Source organism: Carassius carassius, chromosome 37, assembly GCF_963082965.1.
Source record: "Carassius carassius chromosome 37, fCarCar2.1, whole genome shotgun sequence".
Lineage (NCBI taxonomy): Eukaryota > Metazoa > Chordata > Actinopteri > Cypriniformes > Cyprinidae > Carassius > Carassius carassius.
The window spans coordinates 11,556,584-11,573,529 of NC_081791.1; the positions used below are offsets into that span (position 1 = coordinate 11,556,584).

The 16,946-nt window shown below is 37.8% G+C and overlaps 1 protein-coding gene across 1 annotated transcript in view; it reads right to left on the bottom strand.

The window, feature by feature from the left end:
* Nucleotides 1-1,393: 1,393 nt before the first annotated feature.
* The window catches only part of xkr7b (XK, Kell blood group complex subunit-related family, member 7b), an 81,540-nt gene continuing 65,987 nt past the window's right edge, over nt 1,394-16,946 (bottom strand). The window contains exon 3 of the mRNA XM_059527484.1: nt 1,394-3,165. Coding sequence (XP_059383467.1) covers nt 2,195-3,165 — 971 coding nt within the window. The 3' untranslated portion in view covers nt 1,394-2,194. The remainder of the gene's footprint in view (nt 3,166-16,946) is intronic.

Genomic DNA, 16,946 nt, shown 5'->3' on the forward strand with positions numbered 1-16,946 from the left:
GCACTGTGGCAATTTCTATACAATTGCTTTCCGCTTCTTTAATTTTAAATTAACTAAATTAATTTTAGTTGTAAGTAAACTGCTTCCTTGTCAAATTACATTGACATTTAAATGTATTCCTTAACCAGGCGTTTTTATCCAGATACAATACAAGCTGAAGGAATCAATCCAAAATGCTAACACTACACAAGTAGTGCCACTATACCAACTTTCCATAAGTATCATAGTTAGAGAATATGTTAAAAGCTAGCTAGTAAAGTGCTCCTGGAAGAGGTTTACAGCCATTTTATGAATATTTAAATGGATTCTGCTTCTCGTGTGAAAACATCTTAGTTTACCAGTAATACATCTAATTTGTGATCGGGTCCAGTTGCATAAACATAGCCCCTAAGAACTAGTTTGAACAACTAGCAGTTAGCCAAGGGATAATTAGTCTTTTAGGATTCAAAATTAGACAGAGCTACTTTTTTGTAACTGACCTTAAAAAGCTATGACCAATCTTGAAAATTTTTTTAAGATTCGTCTAAGCAGTTTGTGCAACCGGCCCCTGATTTGAGCAAGGTGTGGAAACCACCATAGAGCAATGAACAGGCACTATGAACAAAAATACATTTACTCCATGACTTCCAACAATAAAATCCATGTATGTGTGAAGTTCCCATTATAGGGCAGCATGATTACAGCCCCCAAGCATCATTTGCTCTCCATCAGTGTCTTTAGACTGGACAGCAGGGTTCTTGTCATTGGCAATTACCCACCATGACTCTGGGTTTTTCTGCTTGGTTTTTAACCAGGCAATAGAATTTCCATGCATCAAGCAAGACCTCAAAGACCTCACAGAGGGAGTGAGAAAGACAGAGAGAAACACTTCAGCTAATGTCTTGTGATGGTTTTGTAATTGCAGTGATTTCTTTACAATTGCTGTTACTCAAAAAAGCATGGAAAAGGGCTGAGCAGGGTAAGCAGTTAAAACTAAAAAGAGGTATTAAGATTTTATGAGGTGACAAAAAAGTCTTTCTTTCTCTCAAGCACTCACACAAACATTGTTGTCCCAAATAGTCGGCAGCTTTTCATGGCCAAGTAGAGCATTCACTCTTGCCAAACCACAAAGCCCCCAAAAATTCAGAATCTAAACTCCTCATAACCACAGCAATGGCCGCCCCCTTCCAAATAACAAAATAATGAGTGCAATGAACACATACAGATGTAAAAGGGTTTTGAGGGTTGTGGACGGAGCAAACCAAGACTCACTGCTCTAGTTACCATAAAGGGAGTTCACATTCGGGATTAGAATTCACTGTCAATCTTTTTTTTTTTTTTCTGTGAAATGCAACTCAAACACGTTTGCAAGTTTTATGTTCCAAGTGGCTTCCAAAACCATTTTCATGAAACACTCAAACACACATAATAGTTTTTTTGTTTTTTACTTTTCAAGGCTGTCATCTGAATCTTTTTTTTTTTTTTTTTTTACAGTATTATTTTCATCCAACTACATTAGATCACAACTTTTTGTCTTACTATATGACATTTTTTCTTTATCTTTACAGATAAACAATGCAGCATGACCAGATAACCCAAAAAAACATTCATACCAACAGACTGGCACCATTCTATTGTAGATACATATAACAAAAGATAATATCTATTTATGAATATTCAATTAGAAGAATTATATCAAAGACATGGCCACAGAGTCATAAAAAATAAATCTAATAAATAAGTCAATAATTACAGAAAAACTCTTTTGAAGAAATGGATGATTGAACTTGCTAATCTCACCATTCACAGAAGCATATAATACACAATTTGTACCGTTTTCAGGTCACTGAACATTAAACAGACCAATACAGTAGCCAGGCTGGTCCTGAGGAATACTAATTGGTCAGTTCATCTATATTTTACAAATGTCCACTTCTTCTCTTCACTGTCATTTTTATATGTTCAGTGCGTAGGCAGAAAGGACCTTTCCTAGTTTCACTTCCCCTGCAGGTCATGTAAACACCACGTTACTTGCGTCCAGCCTGATGTGCACTTTCGGACCAGTCATGCGCTCCCAGGCATCTGAATGCCAAACGTAACGTGGTCCCTCCATATAGCACCATGCTGACCATCAAGGATCAGACCATAACCTCATGGCGGCTGAGTTCCACCTCTGCATAGAGATGTCATGTGGAAGGTGGAGGTATGAACAACACTACACTGTAGTCTCATACTCTGTCACTTCTTTGGGGTTGCTGAAGCTCTGGTACTGGATGCGAGGCGTCACGGGAGATGTATTCTCCAGCACCAGGATGGTCTTCCTCAGCCTTCGGTCAATAAAGTGGGCGTCCCATGCTGGGTACCTTTTTCTTGGCAGGTCGATGCGGATAACGGGACCTTCAGTTCTTGGTGGACGTGGGGAGGATGCTGGGGGAACACTTGGAGGTCTTACCTGAAACACAGGCAGGCAACTGTCTCTATCCCCAGCCCCTATCTCCCGATCCCCAGCAGTAGTTCTTTGGAGTGTTCTGGGGGGGCTAGTAACCGGTTGGGGCAAGGGGGTTCCCAAATCCCCAACGCCTCCCAGACCGATAACCACCATTTCCTCCTCCACACAGCTCCACTGAGCTCCTAGGATAGCTCCATCTGGGTGGAGCAGGCAATAATAGACAAACATAAAGAATGTTCCCAATGCATAGCTACACACCACCACACACACAATAATAAGGGCGTAGAAGTCAGAGGTGTGAGGTCCCCTGTGAATATACCAAGCGGCGGTGAGCGCAACGTTCTCAACCAAGGTCACGCAGTAGTACACACCCAGCCGAAAGCGGGCACGGCCTTCCTTGACATTGAACCAGCAAAAGATGTAGATGATCCCCACCACCATGTTGTAGATGATCTCCTCCCACTTGGACATGCAGAAGTCGGTCTCGCCCTGGATGATCCAGAAGGTCATGGCACACCAGTGGGCCACGATAAAGATCCCGAAGTAAAGCTGGAAGACTGAAGCAAAGAGGGCAAAGGCGATGGTTCGAGCACCGATGGTGAAGAGGTGCCAGAGCATCTGAACAATCACGGCCTTGTAGGACATGGGGAGCTTATCGTCACGAGAGTCGCGCAGAACCTTCTGGTATGATGCAATCATCCATGCGAGCGAAACCAATGAGGCAGATGCAGAGAGACCTAAGGAGATAGAGCAAGAAGAACAGGGAGACAGCATGAGTAATGTCGAGGAAAGTCAGATACCAACTTTACGAAAATATACAAAAACAGCTTGGCCAATGTGGCACTGCTCTTGTAATAAACTTTAGTACCCCATGGCTTTTGGAGTTATCTTTCAAATATCTGTGCTGTTAAACTGGATTTTCATTTGATCATGTAGCTGTTTAATTGTCCACAATTTAACTAACTCTTAAGTAACTTGATCAACAATATGCACTGTTGCTCCAACATGACAGTAGCTGACTTGAAAGAGAAAACTTGCAATCGAAAAAAACATAATCTAAACCATCTAAAATTAACAAAATGGAGACAAATTAATTTATCTTTGATAGATGGCATATTATAAAACGACATATTCACACACACAAAAAAATCTAAGAACCCTGGGACTAGCATAGGCATTATGTTCACCGAAGAGGGAGAGAGAGGGGGTGGGATCAGGAAAAGTCCTCAAGCCAGGATTTGAACTCAAGGACGCCCATTGTGCTACAGCACTGCATTTCAGCACCCTGCCCACTGGGCTATCGGTGCCGATCACTACATGGTTTTTCTGGTGATGCTGAATGAGGAAGGAAGTTTTGCTAGTTAGGCTCATCAAGAAGCTCAAGAGCACCAGCACACCAGGATCCCATGCTGGGGACTAGAAACCAAAGCAAAACATATGCTGGTGATCAGCTTTTTTCTTTTTCAGTAGGGAATGCCATTCACTGGCTCAGATTTCAGCAACACACCGGCACGAGAATTAGCACTATTTCGGTAAAAAGCGATTACAGAGAATGGTTAAATAAACTTAACTTAAAATCCTATATTTAAATGTTAAGAGTTTTATGTCTAAATTGCTTGTTAAATGAGTTAAAATGTATGTAATATTGTAAACTATGCTGTATTCACCCATGTATTTTGTCCATGTGTTCTTGCTTAATAATAGATGTTCATCTTTTGATTATTGCTGTTGCCTCTAGTAATTTTTTTCAGTCCATTTTAAGCCAGCAATATAATACTTTTTAAACAACATATGACTTAAAAAAAACAAAAAAAAAACATGTTTGGTAAAGACATTTCACCCAGCCAGCTGGGTCAAAATAACCCAGCATGTGTTCTGTCCAATATTTACCCTGTGCTGGGTTGTTTTTAATCCAGCATTTTTTAGAGTGTATATTGTGCAGTGTAGCGACGAAACTTGTAAACCAGACAACCTGACTTAGATTCAAGGATAAAATGCATTTAAAATGTTTTTAGTTCATGAGTTCGCACTTACATATAATATGATGTAGCAAATAGTAAGCATAATTGGTATGCTGTCTTGAAGGAGGGCTCTGAGCTTGGAGTATAGCCTGAACCATGAGAACCCCAATAATTATTGCAACAGCAATAATCAAAAGATGAACATCTATTATATATATATATATATATATACAGTACAGACCAAAAGTTTGGACACACCTTCTCATTCAAAGAGTTTTCTTTATTTTCATGACTATGAAAATTGTAGAGTCCCACTGAAGGCATCAAGGGCTATTTGACCAAGAAGGAGAGTGATGGGGTGCTGCGCCAGATGACCTGGCCTCCACAGTCACCGGACCTGAACCCAATCGAGATGGTTTAGGGGTGAGCTGGACCGCAGACTGAAGGCAAAAGGGCCAACAAGTGCTAAGCATCTCTCGGGGAACTCCTTCAAGACTGTTGGAAGACCATTTCAGGTGACTACCTCTTGAAGCTCATCAAGAGAATGCCAAGAGTGTGCAAAGCAGTAATCAAAGCAAAAGGTGGCTACTTTGAAGAACCTACAATATGACATATTTTCAGTTGTTTCAGACTTTTTTGTTGTGTATATAATTCCACATGTGTTAATTCATAGTTTTGATGCCTTCAGTGTGAATCTACAATTTTCATAGTCATGAAAATAAAGAAAACTGTTTGAATGAGAAGGTGTGTCCAAACTTTTGGTCTGTACTGTATATATATGCTAATTAAGCTGGTTGACTAGATGAGCTCCACCTGTGCTGAATTGGCTGATTATATGATTGTGCTCCTCCAGAACCTTTTTAATAAAACCTCATATGGTTCATGAAATGTTTGTGTTTTATTTCTTTATTTATTTTTGTGTTTTGCTTTGAGTGTTTATTTGGCCGTGAATGCTGCATCTGTGCAGCCTCTGTAGCTGGGGCCATTTAAATAGCCTGAAACGGTCAAGTGCTAAATATAAAACCTAATCAAAATCATTAAGAATAACTAAATTTCCACATTCTCAGAGTTCTGCCTTCAATATTTTATTAGATCTGATGTGATTCATTCCTAATTGAACATGTAATTGAATAATTAACTTTCAAAGCATGAATAATTCAGGCCCTAATTGATGTCTATCTGGACTCATAATATATGAATGTGCAAATATACCTTTTGTCATGAAAGACACAGTCTGAGGGATTAGATTCTGATGGGGCAAAGATGCAAAGCGATCTTAATTCCAGACATCACAGTGGCTCTTATGAAACACAAACTGATGTGAGCCGGCAAAGACGCACAAGCTGCTCTTTCAAGAGTGATGGCATGAAAAAAAAAGTTCAAAGTATTGTAACTGTTGATTTTTTTTTGTTTTCAAATAATATTTCTTAGAAGCTACACCACCTGCTGAGACAACAAATCACAGGGCTTGTTCCCCAATTGCCTGAGAAGATGTCTCTCTAGAGAAAGCGAGTGTGAGCGTATGTGTTTGACTTGCTGACAGGCGCATTATATTGTGTTTGTGAGTACCCTAGAGCACATGGTAGAGTGAAAAGGTGAAGAAGAGGTGTGTGTGAATGTGTGTGATTAAGAGATACGGAGTTATCTCAGGAGATGTTATCATGAGGATCAGCTCTTAAATAGATCTCACTGCATGTTTGTTTATCTGGTGGGTCCCGGCAGATTGGCTTTGTTCTGGTGTTTGTTTCCTCTCCTGTATCACTCCTCACACACACACACACACACACACACAAACACACACACACACACACACACACACACACACACACACACACACACACACACACACACACACACACACACACACACACACACACACACACGTGTGTTTTAGGGAACTACACTTGCATCTTCACCCCATTAAACACTTCGAAACCCTCCAGGCTGGCTTATCCAAGGTCAGTTTAAGGATATTTGGATGATCATGAAATGAAAAGAAGACAGCACGGGAAAAAGTTTATCCTGATATAAATTAGTGATCGACAGATATGGATTTTTTAATAGGTGATGTTGATATCTAAGAGAGCAGGGTGGCTGATGGCCAATATAAAGCTATTTATGGTATTGCATAAATAATTACATTTAGTAAATAACAGGGTGCAATGAATTTGTTTAATTTTCCAAATATTTAGTAAATACATACTTTTAAAATGAGTCAGTAGTAACTTGAAAAAGTAATGAAATAAATGTGATTTGATAGCAACTTGTTGATTCCCTATAATAGTATTTTTGACAAATAAAGAAGAATAAGAAAGGAAATACTGCAACCGGCAGTGCATTCAGCAGAGACTCGTAAGTGTCGTTTGTGTGCAAATGGGATAGTTTTTTCCAGAGGTGTAGGACTCGAGTCACATGACTTGACTCGAGTCTGACTCGAGTCACAATTTTCAGGACTTGCAACTTGCTTGATTAAAGTATGAAAATGACTTGACTTGACTTTGACTTGAGAACAAGTTACTTGAGACTTGACTTGAAGTGGAAGACTCGACAATGACTTGAATGTACAATAAACAATCAGCAATAAAAAAAAAAAAAATTGTGACATCAGCACCACTAATCAGCATCTGTGCCTTTAACGCTGCAAAATTAAACATGGTAGACATTAGTCGAGCTCCACAAATAGGACTTTGAAGTGGACCGTTCCGATAAAAAAAGATTTGCCAGATGCAAAATATGCAAAGCAAGAATATCCAACACGACAGCATCAAATTTCATTCGACATTTCAAGAACCACAAAGAAAGGTAGTATTAAAGTAATCTATTTATAGTTAGTTTCATTAAGATCTATAACCATTACTAATGTACGTTAATGAATTAATCTTTTATGTTTGTCATAATTTGGCCTTGGTTGCATATGTTTTATTACTTATTAGAAATGTGACCATTATCATTACTGATACATCTCATAAATAGATGTATTGGGGAATTTAGCTCTTACAGTGGCATAAGCTGAATTTTAATGCCGGACACGTCCGAAGGAAACAGTTCTCGGTTCAGTGTAATGATGATCCGAAAACCGATGCAACCGGATCTTGACTTGAGAACGAGTCAATCGTTCGTTCGTTATCTGGCTCGATGACTTGATGATTAAGACTTGAGACTTGCTTGGACTTGACCATGTGTGACTTGTCCCTCTTGGTATTTTCTCAAATAAAGACCATGCACTTAATGCTAATTTTAAATACACAGGGAATATGACATAACAGCCAACTACTGTAGATATAGTGCAACAGAGTTTGAAATCAAGGATTTAAAGTAAGGGTATGTTTATACATCAATGATGTGCTAAAAATTGAAATGTTTTTATTGTGTGTTTTTCATGTAAAGATTACAACATTGTCAAAACAATTCCCATTTATGGGGATCCCTGAAAATTACTCAAAATGCTGTATAATGCATGCCAGGCCAGTAGTTGGTGATGTCACTTTGTAAGGAAACACTACGTGAACATGTTACACACATGCACATGACATCACAATTTTCACCATTTTGCGGTTTTGTAGTTTACATGAAAATGATAATGGCATTGTTTTCGAAACTTGCACTTTAAAACCTGTTTTCAAAAATGCTCGTTTTCATGCTCCCAAAACGCTGTTGTCCAGAAAATGAACAGTCACAAACCATTTTTTTCCCCATTTTATTTGGAAACGATGTTGTGTAAATGCAAATTCACACTTCAAAGGATTTAACAGCTGATTTTTTTTTTCTTTTTGCTTTGTGGAATTAAAGGGATAGTGGTACACTCGTGAAAGGAAGTGGAGACTAACCTGGAAGATAAGAAATAGTTAAATATAGTCGTTCTTTTTGTTTTCTTTGTACGCAAAAAGTATTTTCGTAACTTCATAAAATTACATTTGAACCAATGATGTCACATGGACTGTTTAAAAATGTCCTTAATACTTTTCTGGACCTTTGCATTGCTGTCTACGCAGAGTCAGAAAGCTTTTGGATGTCATCAAAAGTATCCAAATTTGTGTTCTGAAGATGAACGAAGGTACATTATCCTTTTAAAACAGAAAAACTCATTGGCTGCTGCCGATGACCAAAAAACACCAAATATTGGCAAATATATTGGTCAAGTCGACCATTAGTATAAATATTTCAAGAGATACTCTTTCACTTCAAGGAAAGAGTACTCATACTCAGGATTTCTCTTTGCTCAAGCTTGACTCTCGCTGTTTATAGATTGTTTACTCTTTTTGAGTCTCTTTTGTACCAGCATTGCACTTTCTCTCCATCTCTCTCACATTTTCTGTTTCGGCTCTCATTCTGAGCAACTCATTTGGTCCAGATCCAGATTAAGTGAGATCTTAATTAGCAGAGATCCGAAATCATTAGTCTGCTTTTTCCCACTCCGCTTGCAGCCTGCCTGCATGCTCTCCACGTTTTCTCCTGGCCTCTATTCCAGAGGCCCTCATGGAGCAATGCGCTGGCCATCTTAATTAAATCAAACATCAGACACAGCGCAAGCCCACTGCCACAAAGACTGCCTCAGATTAGAATGCAGTTTAAAGAGAAAGAGATGAGACAAGTTAAAGCCTAGCGCTGCCAGTGCTAAGAGAGAGAAAGAGGGAAGTTTGAATTGCTTCTGCCAGATGATGTGGTGCAAGAAAGTACACAGGAGATGTTTGCATAATGCACTTTAATAACAGCATTTGTGCTTTTAGATTGTATGAAATGACGACGTGAGAGTTACAGTCAAAGAATAAAGACTCTCCACGAGACCTCAAAGACCTTAAAACACACAGTGTTGAATTCACAAAGAATTAATTGTGCCTGCTGATGGTGTTGTTAATTTGCATGCCATGTCTGTGTTGCTTCATTCCCTAAAATGCTCTTCTGGGAGTTCCTTTCTTATGGTAGTGATGAACCATCCTGCTTAAAAGCAGCCCAGGCCGCCATTACTGGTTTGAAAGCATCACCTACTGTCCAAGAAGTGTGGGAAAGTAATGCTTTTGAACTACAGTAGTAACAACTTGGTTTTAATTTTAAGTATTAGAGTTTCGTGTGAGAACAACATTTATGATTACTCAAGGCTGCTCTCATTTGATTACAGAATAAATTGAGTCACATCATTACAATATTTTAAGCTGGACTACAAATTATTTACAAGCCTTTTGACAATGTTTATTATATGATTTCAACAGTAAATCATGTATATGTATTTGTAAACCATCATTAAGATCAGACAGACCTAATGTAAGAAAGAATTAAGTAAAAACAATAAAAATCATTGGTAATACTTTAGTGTAAGTACCAATTCTCACTATTAACTAGTTATTTTTTTAGCATGTTTATTATTAACATATTGTCTGTATATTAGTACTTATAAAGCACATGTTCTGCATAATTATATTCTACATCCCTAATTCTACCAGCTAAACTTAACTACTTCTTTTCTAACTATTAATAAGAAGCAAATTAGGAGTCTACTGAAAAGTGTTAGTTAATGGTTTGTTAATAGCGTGAATTGGAGCCTAAAATAAAGTGTGACCAAGATATTTATTCTATTCATTCTAATCTATTATTTGAAGAATTAAAGATCTTTAAATATCCAATATTGACCTATAAATTTTTTTAACACTTGAAAAATGACAAACCAAGATTATGGAGATTTTGAGTCATTTCTGATTGATGGCACAAACAAATCATTAAAGAGTTTTGAATCTGTTACTCAAACAGAGAGACTGAATTGATTCACTCAAATGAATCAAACCTTTCAACTCTAACAGTGGTTTTGCTTCTGTAGTTTAAATCAGATGTATGTAAATTCATGTTTATTCAGATACTGTATAATAAAACTTCTCCGTGCTCTCAAACTTGCTAGTTAATTCATTAATTTGAAGTTATCATAATTATAAAGCTTTTTATAGTGTAGGAGACTGCACACTTCACAGTCCTCACTTCAAGTGCTCTGCTCTCCATATACAGATGCTCACTTAAAAAGATATGCTGACGCAATGTGAAGGTCAAATGTCTGAGTCAGACTGCCAGGCAGGGCTATGCAATCGGAAAACATAGGAAAAAAGCGAAAGAAGATAAGAAGAACAAGCAAAAGCTTTTCTGTGTGGCAGTTGGTAACCAAACCCATGACCCAGAATTAATCAGAACATCTCTGAGTCTATTAAGTCTTACAGCGTGTCCCACTGAGCTCTCTGTCTTGCTGTACGACTCGTCCTCCCTTTCCCTCCCTTTTTATCTCTCTTTCATTCCATCCTCTTGTTTTTTTCTTTTCTTGCTTAAGCTCAAGTTTTTGTCTCCTGAGTACCGTTTTCTTTCTCAGTGGCATGTGGTGGCCTTCTGAGGAAGCAGCCTCCTCTGGTTTAAATTTTTTTTTTTTTACTTTAATGATTTATACATAATTCAATCTCAATATTTATTAATTTTTAAGAAGATAGAAATAAATATTTTACACTGTTTTTAAAGGGGTCTTATTAGGTTTTTTACACTTGCTTTAGTGCATAATGTTTCTGTGTGAGCTTGAAAACGAGTCCATTGAGGGAGTTATTCTCTATAAGTGCTGTTTCTGAGCTCCCTCAACCACCTCGATTGTAGTCATGAGTTTTCTTTTGGAATTGTACACCTCACAGTGTCCCTCATTTAAATAATTCCCACCCCAAACCATGCGAGTGAGATCTGGTTGAGTTGCGTTAGTATTGTGTTGTTGCCATGTTAAAATGCTGTTTCATAGATCTAATGGTAACACTTTATTTAAGTGTCTCTTAACTAGTTGCTTATTAGCATGCATATTACTAGAAAACTACCTCACTAACTATTAATAAGCAGCAAATTAGGAATTTATTGAGGGAAAAGTCGTAGTTAATAGTGAATAAGTGTTCCCTATTCTAAAGTGTTACTGGTCTAATATACTGAAACAAATGCAATGTCTTCCCCAACTGTGTAAATACTAAGACATAACAAACATTATGTGAACTTGTGTGTTTTTTATGTGCTTTTGACATAACCTTGTGTGTATTTCACAGCTGATGCAAAAGAGAGTTTAATATTCAGACGGCTTCTTGTGTGCTCGCTCAGACAACATGGTCTCACTCCAACTCGTCACGTATTGACTCTTGGTCAGGACACTTTGGCATCGCTTTTTGACTCACAGGGTCCCCCCTTAGCATCTTTTTGTACAGGGTCCTCCATTGCTTTAAATAAGAAATCGTTAACGTCAATAAGCCGACGCAAAAGGCTTATCATCATGATTAAATTATATAATGGGCAATAATATTGCCATTATTGCATATAAATTAGGGTTTGATTTTTCAGTGTAAACAGTCACAACAGTTTTATTTATATTAAACTATTTACACATTTATGAGCTTGATCGCTGTCTCAGTCCGCCGTGAATCTCTTCCTGTGTGCTGCCTCTGTGCGTGAATTCAAAAAATGCCGCCAGAAGAAGCCTTATGTCAGCCATTGGCTCTTTTGTGTTTCGTGATCGGCTGCATCATGCTATGGTAGTATCTTTTTGAATTAGACGTGATGTGAGCGTGTTAACTGAGCAGGATCATTTTAAGCGATGAAACCTTATGTTTTACATAAAGGTATCGTATGGCTTCAGAAGACTTGGAATGCAACACAACATGTTTGTAATGCTTTTATACTGCTTGGTTTTTTTGCAATAAATACCTGTGACTGTACTTTTATTTGCCTGTTATGTCTTGTATTGTTCAGAAGTGGGTGGGTTTTGGGTAGGGGTGGGTTTATGTGCTCCAATGAAAGTATAAATTTATATAAAATCATTTCTATTTTATACAAATGCATGAAAACCATTAAAATAAGACAAACAACCAAAAACAATGGAGGACCCCGTGCTTCAAAAAATGATGCTAAAGGGGTACCTTGAGCATCAAAAAGCGACGCCAAGGTGACCTGACCAAGTGTCAATATGTGATGAGTTGGAGTGAGACTGTATTGGTTCAGAAAACTGTATATCATAGGTTTAAACTGATGAGGGTTTAAAATACATGCAGATTTTTATTTATTTATTTTTTTAGCAGAATATTTGCCCTCTTCTGGAAATGTGGGCTTGGAGAAGCAGTTCATCTGCATTTACAGAGACACCCAAGAAAACAGTGTTTTTGCTTCTACACTCTTACAAATAAAGGTGCTTAAAAGGTTCTTCACAGCGATGCCATAGAATAACCATTTTTGGTTCCACAAAGAACCATTCAGTCAAAGTTTCTTTAAAGAACCATCTCCTTCTTAACGTTTTAGAATCTAAAGAACTTTCTTTTGACCCACACAAGGAACCTTTTGTGAAAACAGAAAGTTCCTCTTCAGGAACTCGAGCTGCGTCGAACAACGCTTTGGGGAACGCGCTTAGCGTGACCGACTTTGAATATCATGTGTAATCAGTCCAATGGAAGAGCGTGACGTCACAGGCGGGGTGACGTAAGTGACCAGGAAGCTATAAAAGCACGTGCCGCGCAGCTGGCATCAGCTTCGCGTCTTTCAGCAAGCGCTGTTTGTGAATGTCACTTGTTTGTCTTGTGAGTCTTATTTACTGTTGTCTGTCCAGTTAGAGCTCCTAGACATGCCGAAGAGCAAGGCAAAATCAAAACATAGTGAAGGCGATTCCAAATCACGTTATAGGTTGTGTGTTCCTCCCTGTCCGCGATATATAACGGGTGGGGATACATACAGCTTATGCGTGGTTTGCCTGGGAGCGAAGCACGCTCAGTCAGCTCTCGAGGGGGGAGACTGTCCGCACTGTGAGCGTATGTCGGTGCGGCTGCTTCGTTCCCCGAGGGCCCTCTTCGAGGATGGGGCCTTCGCCAGCGTTTTCCGCGGTGCTGGTCCCGCTTCTGCCGAGGCAGAGCGGCGGCTGCACTCGTGGGGTTCGCAAGTGGATTTGGTGGAGGGAATGGAGACAGGCCAGTCCCTATTTCCTTTCACTTCCACCAGATCCGGCGCCCAATCTCTGGAGTCGGAAGCACGCTCTGTGGTTCCTTCCACCCAGGGAGAGGGATCGATGCTCCACCTCTCTTCCTCCGAGGAGGTAGATGTGGAGTGTCGACAGGGATTCGCCACCCCATTCGCCGCAATATGAGGAGCTCTTGGAGGTGGTTACTCGCGCGGTGGCCAAACTAAGCATTGAGTGGCCTGTCGAAAAAACGATGTGCCAAACCTGCCAGTGTTCCAGGGCGCAGCGGTCCCCAGCGAGCATCGGTCTCAGTATCTTCCGCCCGTGCGCGTAGCTCTGCGCCGCCAATATTCAACGGGGTCATCCCGAAGATAGTCGGCCCCAGGCAGGGTCTGGTTATGGAACAGGAAGTGAAAACCCTATTAGGGAAGGAGGCCATCGAGGTGGTCCCTCCTCAAGACAGGGAGTCCGGATTTTAGCCGGTATTTCATAGTTCCAAAGAAGGATGGGGGGTTGCGTCCGATTATAGACTTGAGGGTCATAAATCGTTCAGTTATGAGATTGAAGTTCAAAATGCTCACAATCAAGCATGTTGTAGCTCAGATCAGGTCCGAGGACGGGTTTGTCACAATTTTTTTTTTTTTTTTTTTTTTTTTTTTTTTTTTTCAAGCATACAGTGAAAAAGTGTACAGTATGTACAACATAAAACAATAATTGAAAAAACACTGATGATCCAACAAATAAAATTCACCGCTGCTTGAAAAAGGAGTGGGCTGAAGTTTAACACTTGTTAATTCCCACCCCTCTTTCAAACTCTTAATACATTAGTTTTTTTTTTTTTTTTTTTTTTACAAAACACAAACACATAAATCTTCATACATTTATACAAAATGTTAGCAACAGACATTCTGGCTTAACCAACTCAATTTCCTTCATTTTTATAACGTTCAAAAATCATTTCTTTAAATCTTTTCCTGAATTGTTTTATATTTGGACATTTCTTAAGCTTCTCATTTAGGTTATTCCACAGTTTCACCCCTTGTATGGAAACACAAAAACTTTTCTTCCTACTGTGTACCATTGGTAATATGAAATTTAGTTTTCCTCTCAACACATACCCTCCTTCTCTCCAAGTAAATAACTTTTGTACATTTTGAGGTAAATCATTACACTTTGCCCTATATAGAATTTGCACAGTCTGTAAATCCACCAAATCTTTAAATTTTAGTAATTTGGACTCCATAAAAAATATATTAGTATGTTCCCTATAACCCGCCCCGTGAATGATCCTTAAAGCTCTCTTCTGTAAAATGACAAGTGGCTGAACTGTTGTTGTATAATTATTTCCCCACATTTCTACACAATAAGTAAAGTATGGCAAAACTAATGAACAATAAAGCATACGTAAAGACTTCTGATTTAAAACTGGTCTTGCTCTGCCAATTATTGCTATACTCCTTGAAACCTTACTCCTAACATAACTAATGTGTGGTTTCCAGTTCGCTTTATTGTCAATGATAACTCCTAAAAATTTTATTTCATTAACCTTTTCAATGACCACTCCATCCATCATAATTTCAATTTGCAAATTATTTCGACCATTACCAAACATCATTAATTTTGTTTTCTTTAAATTTAGTGATAATTTGTTTGTATCAAACCATAATTTAATCTTCTCTAATTCCTTATTTGTCTCCTGCACTAGCAACTGTAGATCACTGCCTGAACAAAAAATATTAGTGTCATCAGCAAACAACACTAATTTCAATACATCTGACACTTGGCATAAATCATTGATGTAAATAAGAAACAATATCGGGCCTAACACTGCCCCCTGTGGGACTCCACAAGAAATTTCCAAGCATTCAGAAAAATAATCTCCCAGCTTCACAAACTGCTTTCGCTGAGTCAAATAACTTCTTATCCAGTTTAATACCTTTCCTCGGATCCCATATCGCTCTAATTTTCCTAACAAAATTTCATGATTGATGGTATCAAACGCCTTCTGTAAATCAACAAATATTCCAATAGTATGCATTTTGTTATCTACTGAACTTGATATTTCTTCTATAAAATCTAACAATGCAAGTGATGTTGCCCTTTTTGCTCTAAATCCATACTGACATTCATTAAATATATTATTTTTTTCCAAAAAGTTGTCTAGACGAGTGATAAAAAGTTTTTCCAGAATTTTTGAAAATTGTGGAAGCAGAGAAACCGGTCTATAGTTTGTAAATTGATGTTTGTCTCCTGATTTATAGAGTGGAATGACCTTTGCTATTTTCATTTGATTAGGGAATGTGCCAGATTGAAATGATGAGTTATAAATATAGGTAAGAGGTTTTGAAATGGCATCAATAACATTTCTCACCACCGTCATATCAACATTGTTACAATCATTTGAAGTTTTATTCTTACATTTTGAAACAATTTGAATTATCTCACTTTCCTCCACCGGAGAAAGGAACATTGAATTTACATTTCTTTCAATAGAGCAATAACCATATTGATCATTTCTGGGGTCAGGAATATTCTCTGCCAGCTCTTTCCCAATATTGACAAAAAATGTATTGAAAGTATTTGCCACCTCTATCATATTATAATTGTCTTTGTCTCCCATATTAAAATATTTAGGATAACTTAACTGGCCAGAAGATTTTTTTATTACTTTATTCAATATTTTCCACATTTCCCTCACATCAGATTTCTTAGTTTCTATTAATTTATTGTAATAATCTTTCTTAGTTTTCCTCAAGATATTAGTCAATTTATTTTTATATTTCTTGTACTTATTTTCCGCCTCTTTGGTTCTTTGTTTAAAAAACTCCTTATAAAGCAAGTTCTTCTTTTTGATTGCATTTTTCAATCCCTTTGTAATCCAGGGATGACCTTTTTTATTTGAAATTGTACATATTTTCTTCAATGGACAATTTTTGTCATATAGTTGTTTAAATATTCTCATAAACTCATCATAGGCATCATGTACATTGCTCTTGTCATATACACCGTCCCAATTTTGTACAAATAAATCATTCTTAAAAACATTCAAAGACTCTTCTGATCTTAATCTTTTGAATTTACTTAGTGGTTCCTGATGAGGCTTACAATCGCTATCAAACACTGTAAATACGGGCAAATGATCACTGATGTCACTTATTAATATTCCACTTATTGCATCATTAAAGATTTCATTTGTTAGAATATTATCAATTAGTGTAGCGCTATGGGTCGTTATCCTCGTAGGTCTAGTGATTTTAGGGTACAAATTCAAGCTATAGATTGTGCTAATGAAATTTTCTATCAATTTATGCTTATTTGGATTGAGCATATCTATGTTGAAGTCTCCACAAACAATGATTGTTTTACTAGCTTTTTTGATATACATTTCCTCCATATATTCACTAAATTTTTCAACACATGAGCCTGGTTTTCTATAAATACAACTTAGAATCACATTCTTCCTATGTTCTCTATGTAACTCAATTGTTAAACATTCAAATATATTTTCAACAATGAGACTCATATCCTCCACAACACTAAATCTCAAGTTAGTGTCCACAAATAATGCAACACCTCCTCCTGCTCCATGTTTTCGGTCCATGTGTACAAAATCATATCCATCCAA